Source organism: Rhinoderma darwinii, chromosome 4, assembly GCF_050947455.1.
Source record: "Rhinoderma darwinii isolate aRhiDar2 chromosome 4, aRhiDar2.hap1, whole genome shotgun sequence".
NCBI lineage: Eukaryota > Metazoa > Chordata > Amphibia > Anura > Rhinodermatidae > Rhinoderma > Rhinoderma darwinii.
In genome coordinates this window covers 337,840,164-337,853,174 of record NC_134690.1, presented here as the reverse complement: position 1 = coordinate 337,853,174, position 13,011 = coordinate 337,840,164, and the positions used below count along the sequence as shown (strand labels likewise).

Below are 13,011 nucleotides of genomic sequence, written 5' to 3'. Positions count from 1 at the left end.
AACAAAAAACGTCCATCACACAGATGATTTACACATTTGTCTGAATAAGGCCATACAGCAATAAAAATTTTTTATTCATTTTATGGCAAAATGTGCATAAAGGGGTTATCTGGGGACCGAAAATTATTAATGCAATTTTATGTAAAAAGTAGTCACTTTCTAATGTGCTTTAATTTAAAAAAACTCTGTACTAAATCGTGCAGTTCAAACCCGGTGCATTGTTCCCGGAAGTCCTGTAACTTTTCTAACATTGATGACGTGCTGACAAGGCCCCACGTGACGGAGGGCTTGCTTCCTGCGATGTTCGTGTTATCAATCGCACGATCGCAGCTTTGCCTATTGCTGGAGTCGCCGAGCAGAGAATCAGTTAGCGCTTTGCTCGGGACTCCAGCACTGCTCCCGACATTTGGTCAATGACTTCAGGGTTTTACAATCGCTGGAGTTTCCAAGCAGAGCACCAGCTGATGCTCTGCCCGGGGACTCCAGCACTGCTGCCAACGTCACCGTCCATATATGTACAGTGACGTCGGCAGCAATGCTGGAGTTCCCGGGCAGAGCGTCAGCTGATGCTCTGCTCGGGAACTCCAGCGATGTTCAATGTGACAGCCCCTTGCGATTGATAACACGCCAACACAGGAAGTAAGCCCAGTGTCACATGGGGCCGTGTCGGCGCATCATCAATATTAGAAAAGCTACAGTACATCTGGGAACAAGTCACCGGGTTTGAACTGCACAATTTAGTACAATTTTTTAAATGAAAGTACATTAGGGAGTGACTTTTTACATAAAAATATTAATGCAATGCAATTTTTGGTCCCCAGATAACCCCCTTTAACAAAAGCACATTGACTCAAAACTATGTAGGCGATGTATAACAAATGTTAAATCTACAGCTTCCGCTTTTACAGGTTTAAAATCGACACGTTTTTTTAATCTGAGGTTCACCAGATAACTTATGGAACACATCTGTAATATGACAATGATCGCAAAAGACAAGCATGCAAAGAACAAAAACAAGTCCAGCACCTGTTTAATTCGTATTGACCTATTTCAGGAACAAAAAAAAAAAAAAGAATCGAGTACATATTTATAGCGTGTTTAATACCTTGGAGATACAGTAAAGTTACTAATGAAAATTAAACACGGCTGTCAAAAATAACTTTTCTGTATGAGAACGCAAACTATATACAGTATTGCTTAGACAAAAGACACAGATGCATAACATTGTCACAAAAACCAGTACCCCCATTTGGTAATATACTAGTGGATTCAAGTGCACCATTCTTGGGTGAGGTATTCGTCAATTTACAGTTACTAGGTTGTCTGTTCTAGAGATATTTTAGCACAAGTGTTAAATACCCAGTATCAGCCAGTCAGATGTTTGTCTTCCATGATTAAAATGGAAATCTAAATGAATAGTATGGGTCACAACGCCTCTACTCTATATATCATTTCTATACTTGTCCACCAGAACATTCTACCAATAAATTCTGAAACAAGAACACAAAGATTAATATGCATGTTCTTACAAGGCAAGCTGGACCATAGACAATACAGTGGATCACCAGATAAATAGTGGTGGCGAGCAATACTAAGCAACTGCGATAACCGATGAAACTCCGTGCACAACCATGCATACAATATGGCAATAGATGATGCATGTTCAAACATATCCAATTACTTTAAAGCATTTACAGTAACATAACACGCATTGTTCTTAACACCACGCACATCCCGTCGGTTTTATATGACTTTTTTTGAAAAACATGCTTAGATATAAAAATAAGGACAGACTAGGTTTGTTTGACAGCAACGGATTATAAACTTGACCCTTGAAAGCCATATTTGTTACCATTTACAATATTAATACACCATAGCTAAATCCTAGATACAGAAGAACAATCCTATAAACAGTCTCATCATCAGGCTAGATGTATTGACATGTATCCATGGATGCAGCATTTTCGGCAGTCTTGTCAGGGTCCGGCTTTCTCCTTGGTTAGTGTTGAACGTTAACAGCACTGTGATTTACTTTCTGCTGGCATAGTTGCCTGGTCCAGCTGTACACTGCCGATATCATTTTCCTCTACAGGAAAGTTCTTGGAGTTTGCAAGTATGTTGTCTACCAAGCATCGAGCGGCTTCATCGATGTTAACATTATCCTGAAACAAAACGTATAATTTATATATGTGCATGTTTCCGACAAGGACAGTAAAAAAAAAAGAAAAAAGTAGCCATGCACGATAAATACAAGTCAATTTGGAAGACGTTCCTAATGTATTTTATAGACCCCTTTTCAACAAAATCCTCTCAGAAGGCATAAAATGTCTCATCAAATCAATTACTCTATGCATGTTTTTTCAAATCTCAAATAGTAATTCAAATTGTGCAAATATTTAGAATGGTCATTCAATTATTCTGTAAATATTTACATTTACTTGGTAATCAGGATTTGTAAATTATGGATATTTTAAATCATATCCAGATTAACCCTTTCCTGTCACTCCACCGGCGATTTACGTCGGGAAAGGGTATTTAAAAATGGTGCCCGCTCAGAAGCTTCTGAGAGGGTGCCATAGCCTCCGGGTCTCTGCTGTGTTACACAGCAGGGACCCAGTGGCAATGCATGTGATCAGAAACAACTCTGATCGAAAGCATTTAACCCCTCAGATGACGGATTTGGCTTGACAAGAGAGGTGGACCGCAAATTACAGGAAGGGAGATACCTAATGGCAGTAACTTTACACAGAATTTGAATAGATAAAACGAAATTTTAACAGTAAGAAAATGACAAAGTTGCTCTAGATCAGGTATACATATATAGCATAAGTTGTTTTTAAATGGACACTTTATTTTCAATCACCACAAAACTTCATAACACATTTCTGCCAGAGTAAAAGTAAAATAAATGAAATTATAAAAATAAAAAGATAAGTGTTATACATAAAGGTTACTGAAGTCAACTATGAAGACTAATAAGGCCAGTTTCCCGCTGTGAAGTGGGCCCGAAATCCACGTCAAAACCTTTGTTGGTTACATAATAATAAATATCGCGCCAACATATTACATGTGGATTTTGCTGCAGATTTCAGCCTCGGCAAAGAGACAGGTTAAACCTGCAGCAAATCTGGAACGTATTGGGGTAAAATGCCATATTTATGAAGCCCATGCCCCACTTTGTCTGACAAATACAAATAATTCTTAGGCCGGGTTCTTAGGCCCACGTAGCATAAGCGGAATTTCCGCAAAGGGAATTCTGTACAGAAATTTTGCAGCATTTACAGTAGCAGAAAAGTCGATGAGATGTTGAAAATCTCATGCCCACGCTGCGGAAAAAAAAAAGCTAGCATAAAAGCTAATAAATTGACCTGCGGTTCGGAATTTAATTCCGCAGCAGGTCAATTTATACTGCGTTTTTGATGTTTTTCTGTTGCGGATTTTCCCCATTGAATTCAATGGGGACCCACAACAGAAAGTCAAGTGTTGCGGCGGAATTGCAGCGATTAAGCTGCAATAATCGCAACTCCGGAAAAAAATAAATCCTAATTACCCAGTGAGCTCTCCTTCTTCCTGCAATACGCTCTCCTGGGATGACGTTTCATCCCATGTGACCGCTGCAGCCCGTCACAGGCTGCAGGATCACATAGCCTGCAATATCATTGTAGGAGGCCGGACTATGCACAGAGTAAGTAAGTATGGACTTTTTTATTTTTTTCCACGCGTTGCTTTCCACAGCGGAAATTCAGTCCGAAAAACCGCACCACAATGTGGTGCAATTTTTCAGACTGCATGCACTGCGGGTTCCAGGACGAATACGCTGCGTGATTTTTGTGCAGTGTATCCAACCCGTGGGCATTCAGCCTTCGACAGAGCTCCCAAGACAATCATCTGGCACAAACTAGGTATGTCAAACTGTTGCTTCATGAATGAAACCGGTTAGCTGTCTCTATGCTAACAAATTCTGCCACCAAAGTGTAAGACGAAGGTCAATTAAAGAGTATCTGCACTTTGTTATATAGACCTTACCTATCAGAAATTTTTAGCGGCGGGGTGCGGAGAAACCCACCATCGCCGAAACAAAAAAGGGGCAGAAGCTCTCAGCTGAGGGCTTTGCACCTTCAGCTGTGATCGTCTCTTCGCCTCAGCCTGAAGACGGGCTCAAATTGAGGGGTAATATTTGTGTAAAGACAATTTTTCACACTAAATGTTAAAATCCATTACCTTTGCAGAGGTTTCATACCATGCAACAAAACCATTTTCTTTACAGAAGTGGTCTATCTGAGAGGGGCTCTGTGTGCTGTTCTCCCTTTTTTGATCACATTTATTGGCAAGAAGAATAGCAGGTATTGGACCACCACCAGGAAGGTGAACTTTGCAATCCAGGTCAGATTTCCACTTTGTGATGGCTTCAAAGGTGGAACCTCTTGTAACATCAAAAACCACAAAGGCACCCACTGCCTCCTTGTAGTACACTCTTGTCATGTTTCCAAACCTCTCTTGACCTATAAAAAATAAATTAAAAAAAAATAAAATAAAAATTACTACAAAGATTTGTGCGACTCTTTTCCTTAATTTAGTGCAGTATTATAAAACTTTGTTGCTGCAATCAATGGCGTGAGGAAACCCATGCATAGTGCATCAGCAAGACAAAATTACATTTCCCCCAGAAAACTTTATGACCCTTCAGGAATTTTATGGTCAAATTAGGCCCAACTCTTGTAACAAAGTCTGGAGCATGTACCCCCCAAGGGGCCTTGAGGTACGCACAAATGCGGCGAACTTGCTTTGTATTTAGTCAGCGTAAACCTACACTGTGGAAAACATTACAATGTATGACTATGGGCAAAATATTCTGCAACGCAAGGACTAGAAAAATCTGTGTGACAAAATATTTTTCCCTTAGCCATACATTAGAAAAAGTTCTCCCACAACGTATGTTCACGCTGCAGAAACACAATGCAATTACGCCACATGTGACTGCAGCCTTAGACTACATAGAAGGTTCACCAACCAGTACACCCTCCTACTGTCTCATTATTAAAGTTATGGAGAGACAGGTAAACCTTTGTAAACAAGATCGAAGTTAAAAGAAAGTACTTATATTAGTTCATATGGCTTTAAAATGTAATCTGTAATAGTTTGAAGCCTAAGAGAGCTTGCACCCAAAGATTAACTATGGTTACAAAAAAAGAAATCCCAATGACTCATTTGGCAGCTGTAGATTTATATTTGCAAGAGTTGGTTTGGCGGTTTTTTCCATAAGTTAGTGGCTTTATTCTCCCATAAACCTCCATAAGTTGTTTTTTTTTTTTTTCAAAAAACCCCACATCAATGTGTGTAGCTTTATTTTATGGTGCTTTTTGTGGCTTTTATTTTTTTTTTTTTTTTTAGAATGAATCCGTTTCGCACAAGACTCAAGTGTAGTCAACAACCATTCAGGTATGAACGGACAGAGATCCTCATAGAGTCTGGCTATCTAGAAGCACAAATGACCCCATCTCCACCACAGTATGTCTTTTGGCTACTACCACAGGACTGCAGGCAAAAAAAATATGCAGCAAAAAAAAAAGTCAAACGAGAGCCATGTGTTTTTTTTCTCTGCCTCCCATTGATTTCCATGGGAAGTCAGAGGCGGAAACCACGGGAAGAAAGGACGCTTTTTTTTTCCCCGAAAGTCGGCCGGGAAAACCCCCCCCAAAAAAACTCTGCCTCCTGTTGAAAGCAATGGGGGGGGGGGGGGGGGGGGGGGCAATTTGGGCAGTTTTTTGGTACGGATTCCTACACTGTTTCCGCGTCAATCAGCGCCAAAAAACGCTGTGTGTACTGACCCTAAGGTTTTGTCTGGTTCCATGAATTATGTTTTAGAATAGTTACGTAAATAAATTAGATAATTATTAAATTAGTCTTATTTTGGTCTGTTTTTGCGGAACACGTCGCCAATTGAAGTCAATGGGTGTGTGAAAAACACCAACATCACATGGATGACATCTGTTTGCTGTCCGTGTATTTCACGCACCAGTTGCTAAAGAAATTGAGAAAACCACAGGTAAACTGATGCGACACGGAACTGAGACGCATGAAATACGCTCAGTTTTTTGCGGACGTGAAGCGGACACGCTCGTCTGAATAAGGTCTTAGAAGAAGTGTAGGTCAGTACAGTTTACTATACCTTCAAAAGGCACTTGAAAACTGACAGGAAGAGGTCAGGCAGATCAAAGGCAACTACAAAATCAGATGACAAGTTTTTGAGAGTCAACAGTTTGCGTGATCGGCGCCTCACAGCACAAAATCTTGAAGTCCAGCTTAATGCAGCAAAAAATAAGTTTCCATTTCAACTGTGAAGGGAAGACTTCTATCAGCAGGTTTGACAGGTCGAGTATCAGTAAGAAAGCCACTGCTAAGGCTCTGTTCACATCTGCGTTGGGGTCCCGTTCTGATGTTCCGTCTGAGGTTTCTGTCAAAATGAGACCCTGAGCAGACACAAACGGAAACCAGAGGTTTCCATTTCCATTGATTTCAATGGCGACAGAGCCGGTGCCCGTGGTTTCAGTTTGTCTCTTTTGTGCGCCGTATCCGTCGTTTTGCCGGAAGCAATAGTGTAGTAGACTACGATATTGCTTCCGGCAAAACGATGGATCCGGCGCACAAAAGAGACAAATGGAAACCATGGGCACCAGCTCCGTCACCTTTGAAATCAATGGTGATGGAAACGGAAACCTGGTTTCCGTCGGTGTCAGTTTGTGTCTGCTCAGGGTCCCGTTCTGACGGAAACCTCCGACGGAACCGGACCCCAACGCAGATGTGAACAGAGCCTAAGATTACAAAAATAAAATAAAAAACGTGCCTGGGTCAAGCAACACCTCCAGTGGACTACTGAATAGTACAAGAAGGTCTTATGGACTGACTAATCAAAATGTGACATCTTTGGTACATCACACAGCAAAAAAAAAAAAAAAAAGCTACCACAGCATTTTGATGCGCCATGCAATACTCTCTGGTGTATGCCTACTTGGTCAGGGGTTCATATTACAGCAAGACAATAATCCAAAACATACTTCTAGGTTATGTCAGAACTACCTAAGACGACAAAAGTTCAATGCTGTATCCTCTCTCAAACTTCTCTGACCGTAAATAACGATTTGCAGACATTTTGCACTTTTATGGTAATAATACGGCAGTCTCATTAGTTCCTCTTCTCATGCCCACCCACTACCGAAAACTGGCCTGCCCTGAATGCCAAAATAGATAGAGATCGCACACATTCGCCCGTTTTGTATGGTCCGATACCCTTCCCTGCTTGTCTGGGATTTCGTGTGTGCTGGGGGGAGGCGAGGAGCTATCAATCAAAAGCAAGGAGGCGGGGTTAACTCAGAAGGGCATGAGGAATGAAGATATGACTCATGCTGATTAGCATACGATGGCGGAACACTAAATAAAAACGTACAGAGCCTACTTAGAAGATAATTATAGGTTACATAAAAATGATTTTTTTCACCCACTACCTATTAGGTGAAATGCTGGTGACAAGTTCCCTTAAAGAGGCTCTGTCACCAGATTATAAAATCCCTATCTCCTATTGAATGTGATCAGCGCTGCAATGTAGATAACAAAGTTTTTTTTAAAACGATCATTTTTGACAAAGTTATGAGCAATTTTATATTTATGCAAATGAGCTTTTCAATGGACAACTGGGCGTGTTTTCTCGTTTTATCAACTGGGCGTGTATTGTGTTTTTACCAACTAGGCGTGTTTACTTGTTTTACCAACTGGGCGTTGTGAACAGAAGTGTATGACGCTGACAAATCAGCGTCATACACTTCTCATCGTTCCCACCCAGCTTCTTTCACTGCAGGCACACAGCGTGACGACACCCACAGGTCCTTCAACCTTGGCGTCGGTCAGAGAAGATACATCGGCTCTAGGCATCCGAGAGGGTAATATGCTAGCCTCTAGGGAGTTTACTATGCTTACCTGCACACGGTGATGCTGCTGCAGATTCAACTGTACCCTCTGACGCCTAGAGCCGGTGTCATCTCTCATCCGACGCCAAGGTTGAAGGACACCCAAAAACTATTCCAGCTAAATTTGAGCTCCAAAAGCCAAATAGCGCGCTTTGCCTTCTAAGCCCCGCTGTGGGTCCAAACAGCACTTTATTACCACATATGGCGTATTTACGTAATCGGGAGAAATTGTTTTACAAATGTTGGGGTGCTTTTTCTCCTTTATTCCTTGTAAAAATTAAAAATGTCTACGTTTTTAAGCAAAAAAGTAGATTTTTACCTTTACAGACTAATTCCAATGAATTCAGCAAAACAACTGTTTGGTAAAAATGCTAACTCTACACCTAAAAAAAAATTCCTTGAGGGGTGTAGTTTCCAAAATGGGGTCACTTTTGGGGGGTTTCCACTATTTTGGTTCCTCCCGTGCATTGTAAACGCGACACGGCACTGAAAACTATTCCAGCAAAACCAGAAATCCAAAAGGCACTCCTTCCCTTCTGAGCCCTGCTGTGGGTCCAAACAGCAGTTTATTACCACATATGGGGTATTGCTATAATCGGAAGAAATTGCTTTACATACGTTGGGGTGTTTTTTCTACTTTATTCCTTGTAAAAATGAAAAATTTATTTTTTCAGAAAAAAAAAGTTGATTTTCATTTTCACATACTAATTCAAATAAATTTAGCAAAAAAACTGTGGGTTCAAAATGCTAACTATACCTATAGATAAATTCCTTGAGGGGTGTAGTTTCCAAAATGGGGTTACTTTTGGGGGGTCTTTACTGTTTTGGTACCACAAGACCTATTCAAACCTAACATGGTGCCTAAAATATATTCTAAAAAAAGGAGGCCCCAAAATCCTCTAGGTGCTCCTTGGCTTTTGAGGCCTGTGCTTCAGTCCATTACTGCACTAAGACCACATGTGGGATATTTCTAAAAACTGAAGAATCTGGGCAATAAATATTGAGTTGCATTTCTTGGGTAAAACCTTCTGTGGTACAGAAAAAATGTATTACAAATGAATTTTCAAAAAAAAAAAATAACAAAAAAATTACATTTGTAAATTTCACCTCTACTTTGCTTTAATTCCTGTGAAACGCCTAAAGGGTTAAAACACTTTCTGAATGCAGTTTTGAATACTTTGAGGGGTGCAGTTTTCAAAATGGGGTGATTTATGGGGACTTTCTAATATATATAAGGCCCTCAAAGCCACTTCAGAACTGAACTAGTCCCTGAAAAAATAGGCTTTTGAAATTTTCTTGAAAATATGAGAAATTGCTGCTAAAGTTCTAAGCCTTGTAACGTCCTAGAAAAATAAAAGAATGTTCAAAAAATGATGCAAACAAAGTAGACATATGGGAAATGTAAACTAGTAAGTATTTTGTGTGGTATTACTATCTGTTTTACAAGTAGATACATTTACAAAAATGCTAATTTTCTCTAAATCTTGGTGTTTTTTTTTTACAAATAAATATTGAATTTATCGACCAAATTTTTTCCCTAACAAAGTACAATATGTCACGAGAAAACCATCTCAGAATCACTAGGATAGGTAAAAGCATTCCGGAGTTATTACCACATAAAGTGACACGTCAGATTTGAAAAAAATCGACTTCGTCCTGAAGGCCAAAACAGGCTCAGTCCTGAAGGGGTTAATAAACTATATAAATTTGGTATCGCTGCAATCGTATTCACCTGTAGAATACAGACTTTACTGCACTGTAAATACCGTAAAAGTAAATCCAAAAACCAAATGGAGGAATCATTTGTTTTTTCCCATTCCACCCCAAAAATAGTTGTTTTTCTAGTTTCCCAGTTCATTATATGGTACATTAAACACTAACTCGTCCCATGAAATATAAGCCCTCCTATGGCTATGTTGACAAAAAAGAGAGGAAAAAAAAAAGGGGTTAATCAATACGTATAAAGTCTTGCATGTCAATCCTCACGTCATTCAATCTCCTATGAATCGTTTAAAGACTTCCTTGGGGGCACCGGTTATATGAAACTTTTGAAAGTGCAAACACACTAGCAGGCCTGATTTCGCCGCTTACTAAATAGGACCCTACATGGACCAGCTCAACCGCAAATAATTATTCGTTGCCGAGATCAGATGACCAAATCCCTTATGAACCATAAGCAGATCACAAGTTACCTACATCAGTATCAGCTGCATTCAGAAACATACATCATAATGATTCACGCCATCAGCTGAATTACTGTACTCCAAGCATGACCGTGTTTGGTTGATATGAGCAATGCAAGAAGATGTTGGTGCTAAATAAAGATTATTATCATTTCATATTTATAATATCAGACGTGGATAGGCAGAAATCTATAAAGATTTATCAAAAACTATTGAGGAAAAAGTGGAAGAGCTGCTCATAAGTACCGATTAGGTTGCAGAATTTACTTTCCAAAATAACTTAAAAACGAAATATGAATGTTTACGATGACCAACTCCTTCACTTTTTTCATGCACTAGATTTTATACATTTCCACCTATGTGTACATTATACAGAATGGTACTTTTTTTAGCATTACTATGCAAAAGCTGTAAGAAGTCATTCATTTACAAGAGAGCGCATACTCTATGAGGCAGGGGAAATGTACCGTCCAGAAAAATTACCATGCCAGTGTATGCGGAACAGACTTTAAATCAAAGAGTCAGTGGAGTTGCTCCCATATTTAAAAAGAAACGTTTTTGCCAATAGGTGCATGAGCCTGGATACTACGGAGCCCCAGCGATTCTTTTTTTACATGAGAATCCATCTTATGGAGCACTTTCATATTCATAGTCCAACATAAAAAAAGCCTGTGTATGACTTTGCATAAAATCGGAGGCGTACGGAGGTAGAATAAGGGTCCCATAGTTGGTTTTAAGGAGCCATAATACGGTTGCGTGTATGGGCTTTTGTGATGCCATTTTAAGTGCATATTTTCCAAAATTTCCATTGTAAAATAAAATAATAAAAAAAATTTTTACTAAAAGAAAATCTTCAACAATTACACTAAACACTCAAAACATCCTTGCTTCACAATGTCATTATGGAGGTATTTCAAAAATCTTGGCTATCCCGAGTACCACCGTAAAGTCAGACTGCATTTTAATCTATTTCGTGCACAGTTTACGACTGCTGACTATGCTTGGAGTTAAGACGGGTCATTCAACACCATTTCAAGGATTATCCTTTATTCTAGAATGCTTGTTTACATTATTTTCATTGATGAGGGTATAGTCTAGTTAGTAAGGGTATGTTCACACGGCAGCGTCCGTAACGGCTGAAATTACGGGGATGTTTTTAGGAGGAAACATCCCCGTAATTTAATTTCAGCCGTAACGGCATGTGCAGGTGCTTGAACGCCTTATTCACACGGCAGTGTTCAGTCCATGATATACAGATTGCATGTTGGCCGCATTTCCCGGGCCATACACAGTTCAGGGAGCCGGGCTCCTTGCATCGTAGATCTGTATGACGCTAGGTGTCCCTGCCTCCCCACGGGAATACTGTACGTACGGGACCGTATTCCCATGGGGAGGCAGGGACACCTGGCAACATACATAACTATGATGCTAGGAGCCCGGCTCCCTGAACGGTGATTGGTCCAGGAAATGCTGTCCGTGGATCACGGACCAAACATGGCCGTGCGTATAAGGCCTAATGCCAATTGCACACAACCGATGTGCCACTTGGGCCATTTTTTATGGCATCCTAGGGGCACCCAATAGTTGTCACGGACCCATTCACTTTAGCCGGTGAATCGGGTCCGTGAAAATGGCCCGATTCTCCGTTCCGTAGAAGGATAGGACATGTCCTATCTTTCCACGGATCACTGACGGGACCCGGCTGGCACACACGGTCGTGTGCATGAGGCATAAGGGATATAAAGTCCCTGGACTCAGATTTTCCAATAGTCCCTACTTCCTTTAAAAGGGGTTGTCCCATCTGGACAATTCTTTCCAAGGCTGGATTCACACATTTAATCCACTCTGGCTAAAAAAGGGGGTTACCCTCTATAGATGTTCATAATAGGGCATAGAGACAGGTGTGATTAATGGTTGTTCTATTTGCCTTGACAAAAGAAAGTGACTAACAATCTCCCCAAAAGACTTTGGGAAGCAACTAGCAGAACTTGCTAGCGTTGTTTTTTTCCTTTGACTAGAATTGGATGCTTTCGGTCTGGGGGGGGGGGCTTCATATGGGGAAAGTGTAACACCAAATTTAGAAAGCATGTTTTTCTGCTACGAAGAATGGCCAGCCAGCCGACTTCAGACCAACTGCAAAAAGGGGTTCTTAAATTTTATGAAGTTTGTGCAGAATTTCTGGTTAAGGTGGCTGCACTCCTGTGTATAATACATACCTCTAAATGTTATATTGGATTTTAATGCCACAACCTTTTAATATAGGGTGACTTTAGTAATCAACCAGAGTGTGGTAAGTAGCTCTCTAATTTTTGAATGGGCACAATAGAAATGAGATATTTATCACAAACTAGTCGATAAAAAGTGACCTTGTATTAAAAAAAAAATGTAAAAAAAATAAAAAATGTAAAAAAAAATGCTAGCCCCATGTCGCTTAAAAAACAGTTACTAAGAAGAAACCACGAGCACATTCTTTGTTCCGAAGTACGTACATACCAATCACCACAGAATCTTGGAGCTCAAGCCATGTAATCCGCCAACAGCTACCGCTAGGCAAACAAAAACAAAAAAAGGCTCTGCTGGTCATCCCCATATTTATTTAAAAATAAATAAAATAATAAATCCCCGTTGTCCATGGGCCAATGTGCCTAGGGGATTCGGCGCCAAGCATAAGCCACTAATGTTTTACTCCCGGAAAACCCCTTTAATTGAAGGACATCATAATGTGTGTTACAGATGGCATTTCTATTCACTGCGGCTTTTTTTTTTTTACTATTTGAACAGTCGCAGTGTTGCTCGACTGTATCCATAGTATTGTGACAGGAGTTTTCTTACAATAATATTTAGCAATTGCTCCTGCATATTGTAAC

General features: G+C 40.2%; 1 protein-coding gene across 1 annotated transcript in view; it reads right to left on the bottom strand.

The window, feature by feature from the left end:
• Positions 1–561: 561 nt before the first annotated feature.
• RAB32 (RAB32, member RAS oncogene family) overlaps positions 562–13,011 on the bottom strand; it is a 58,318-nt gene continuing 45,868 nt past the window's right edge. The window contains exons 2-3 of the mRNA XM_075862861.1: positions 4,222–4,502; positions 562–2,162 (exon numbers count right to left, since the gene is read on the bottom strand). Of these exons, the coding sequence (XP_075718976.1) occupies positions 2,013–2,162; positions 4,222–4,502 (431 nt within the window). The 3' untranslated portion in view covers positions 562–2,012. The remainder of the gene's footprint in view (positions 2,163–4,221; positions 4,503–13,011) is intronic.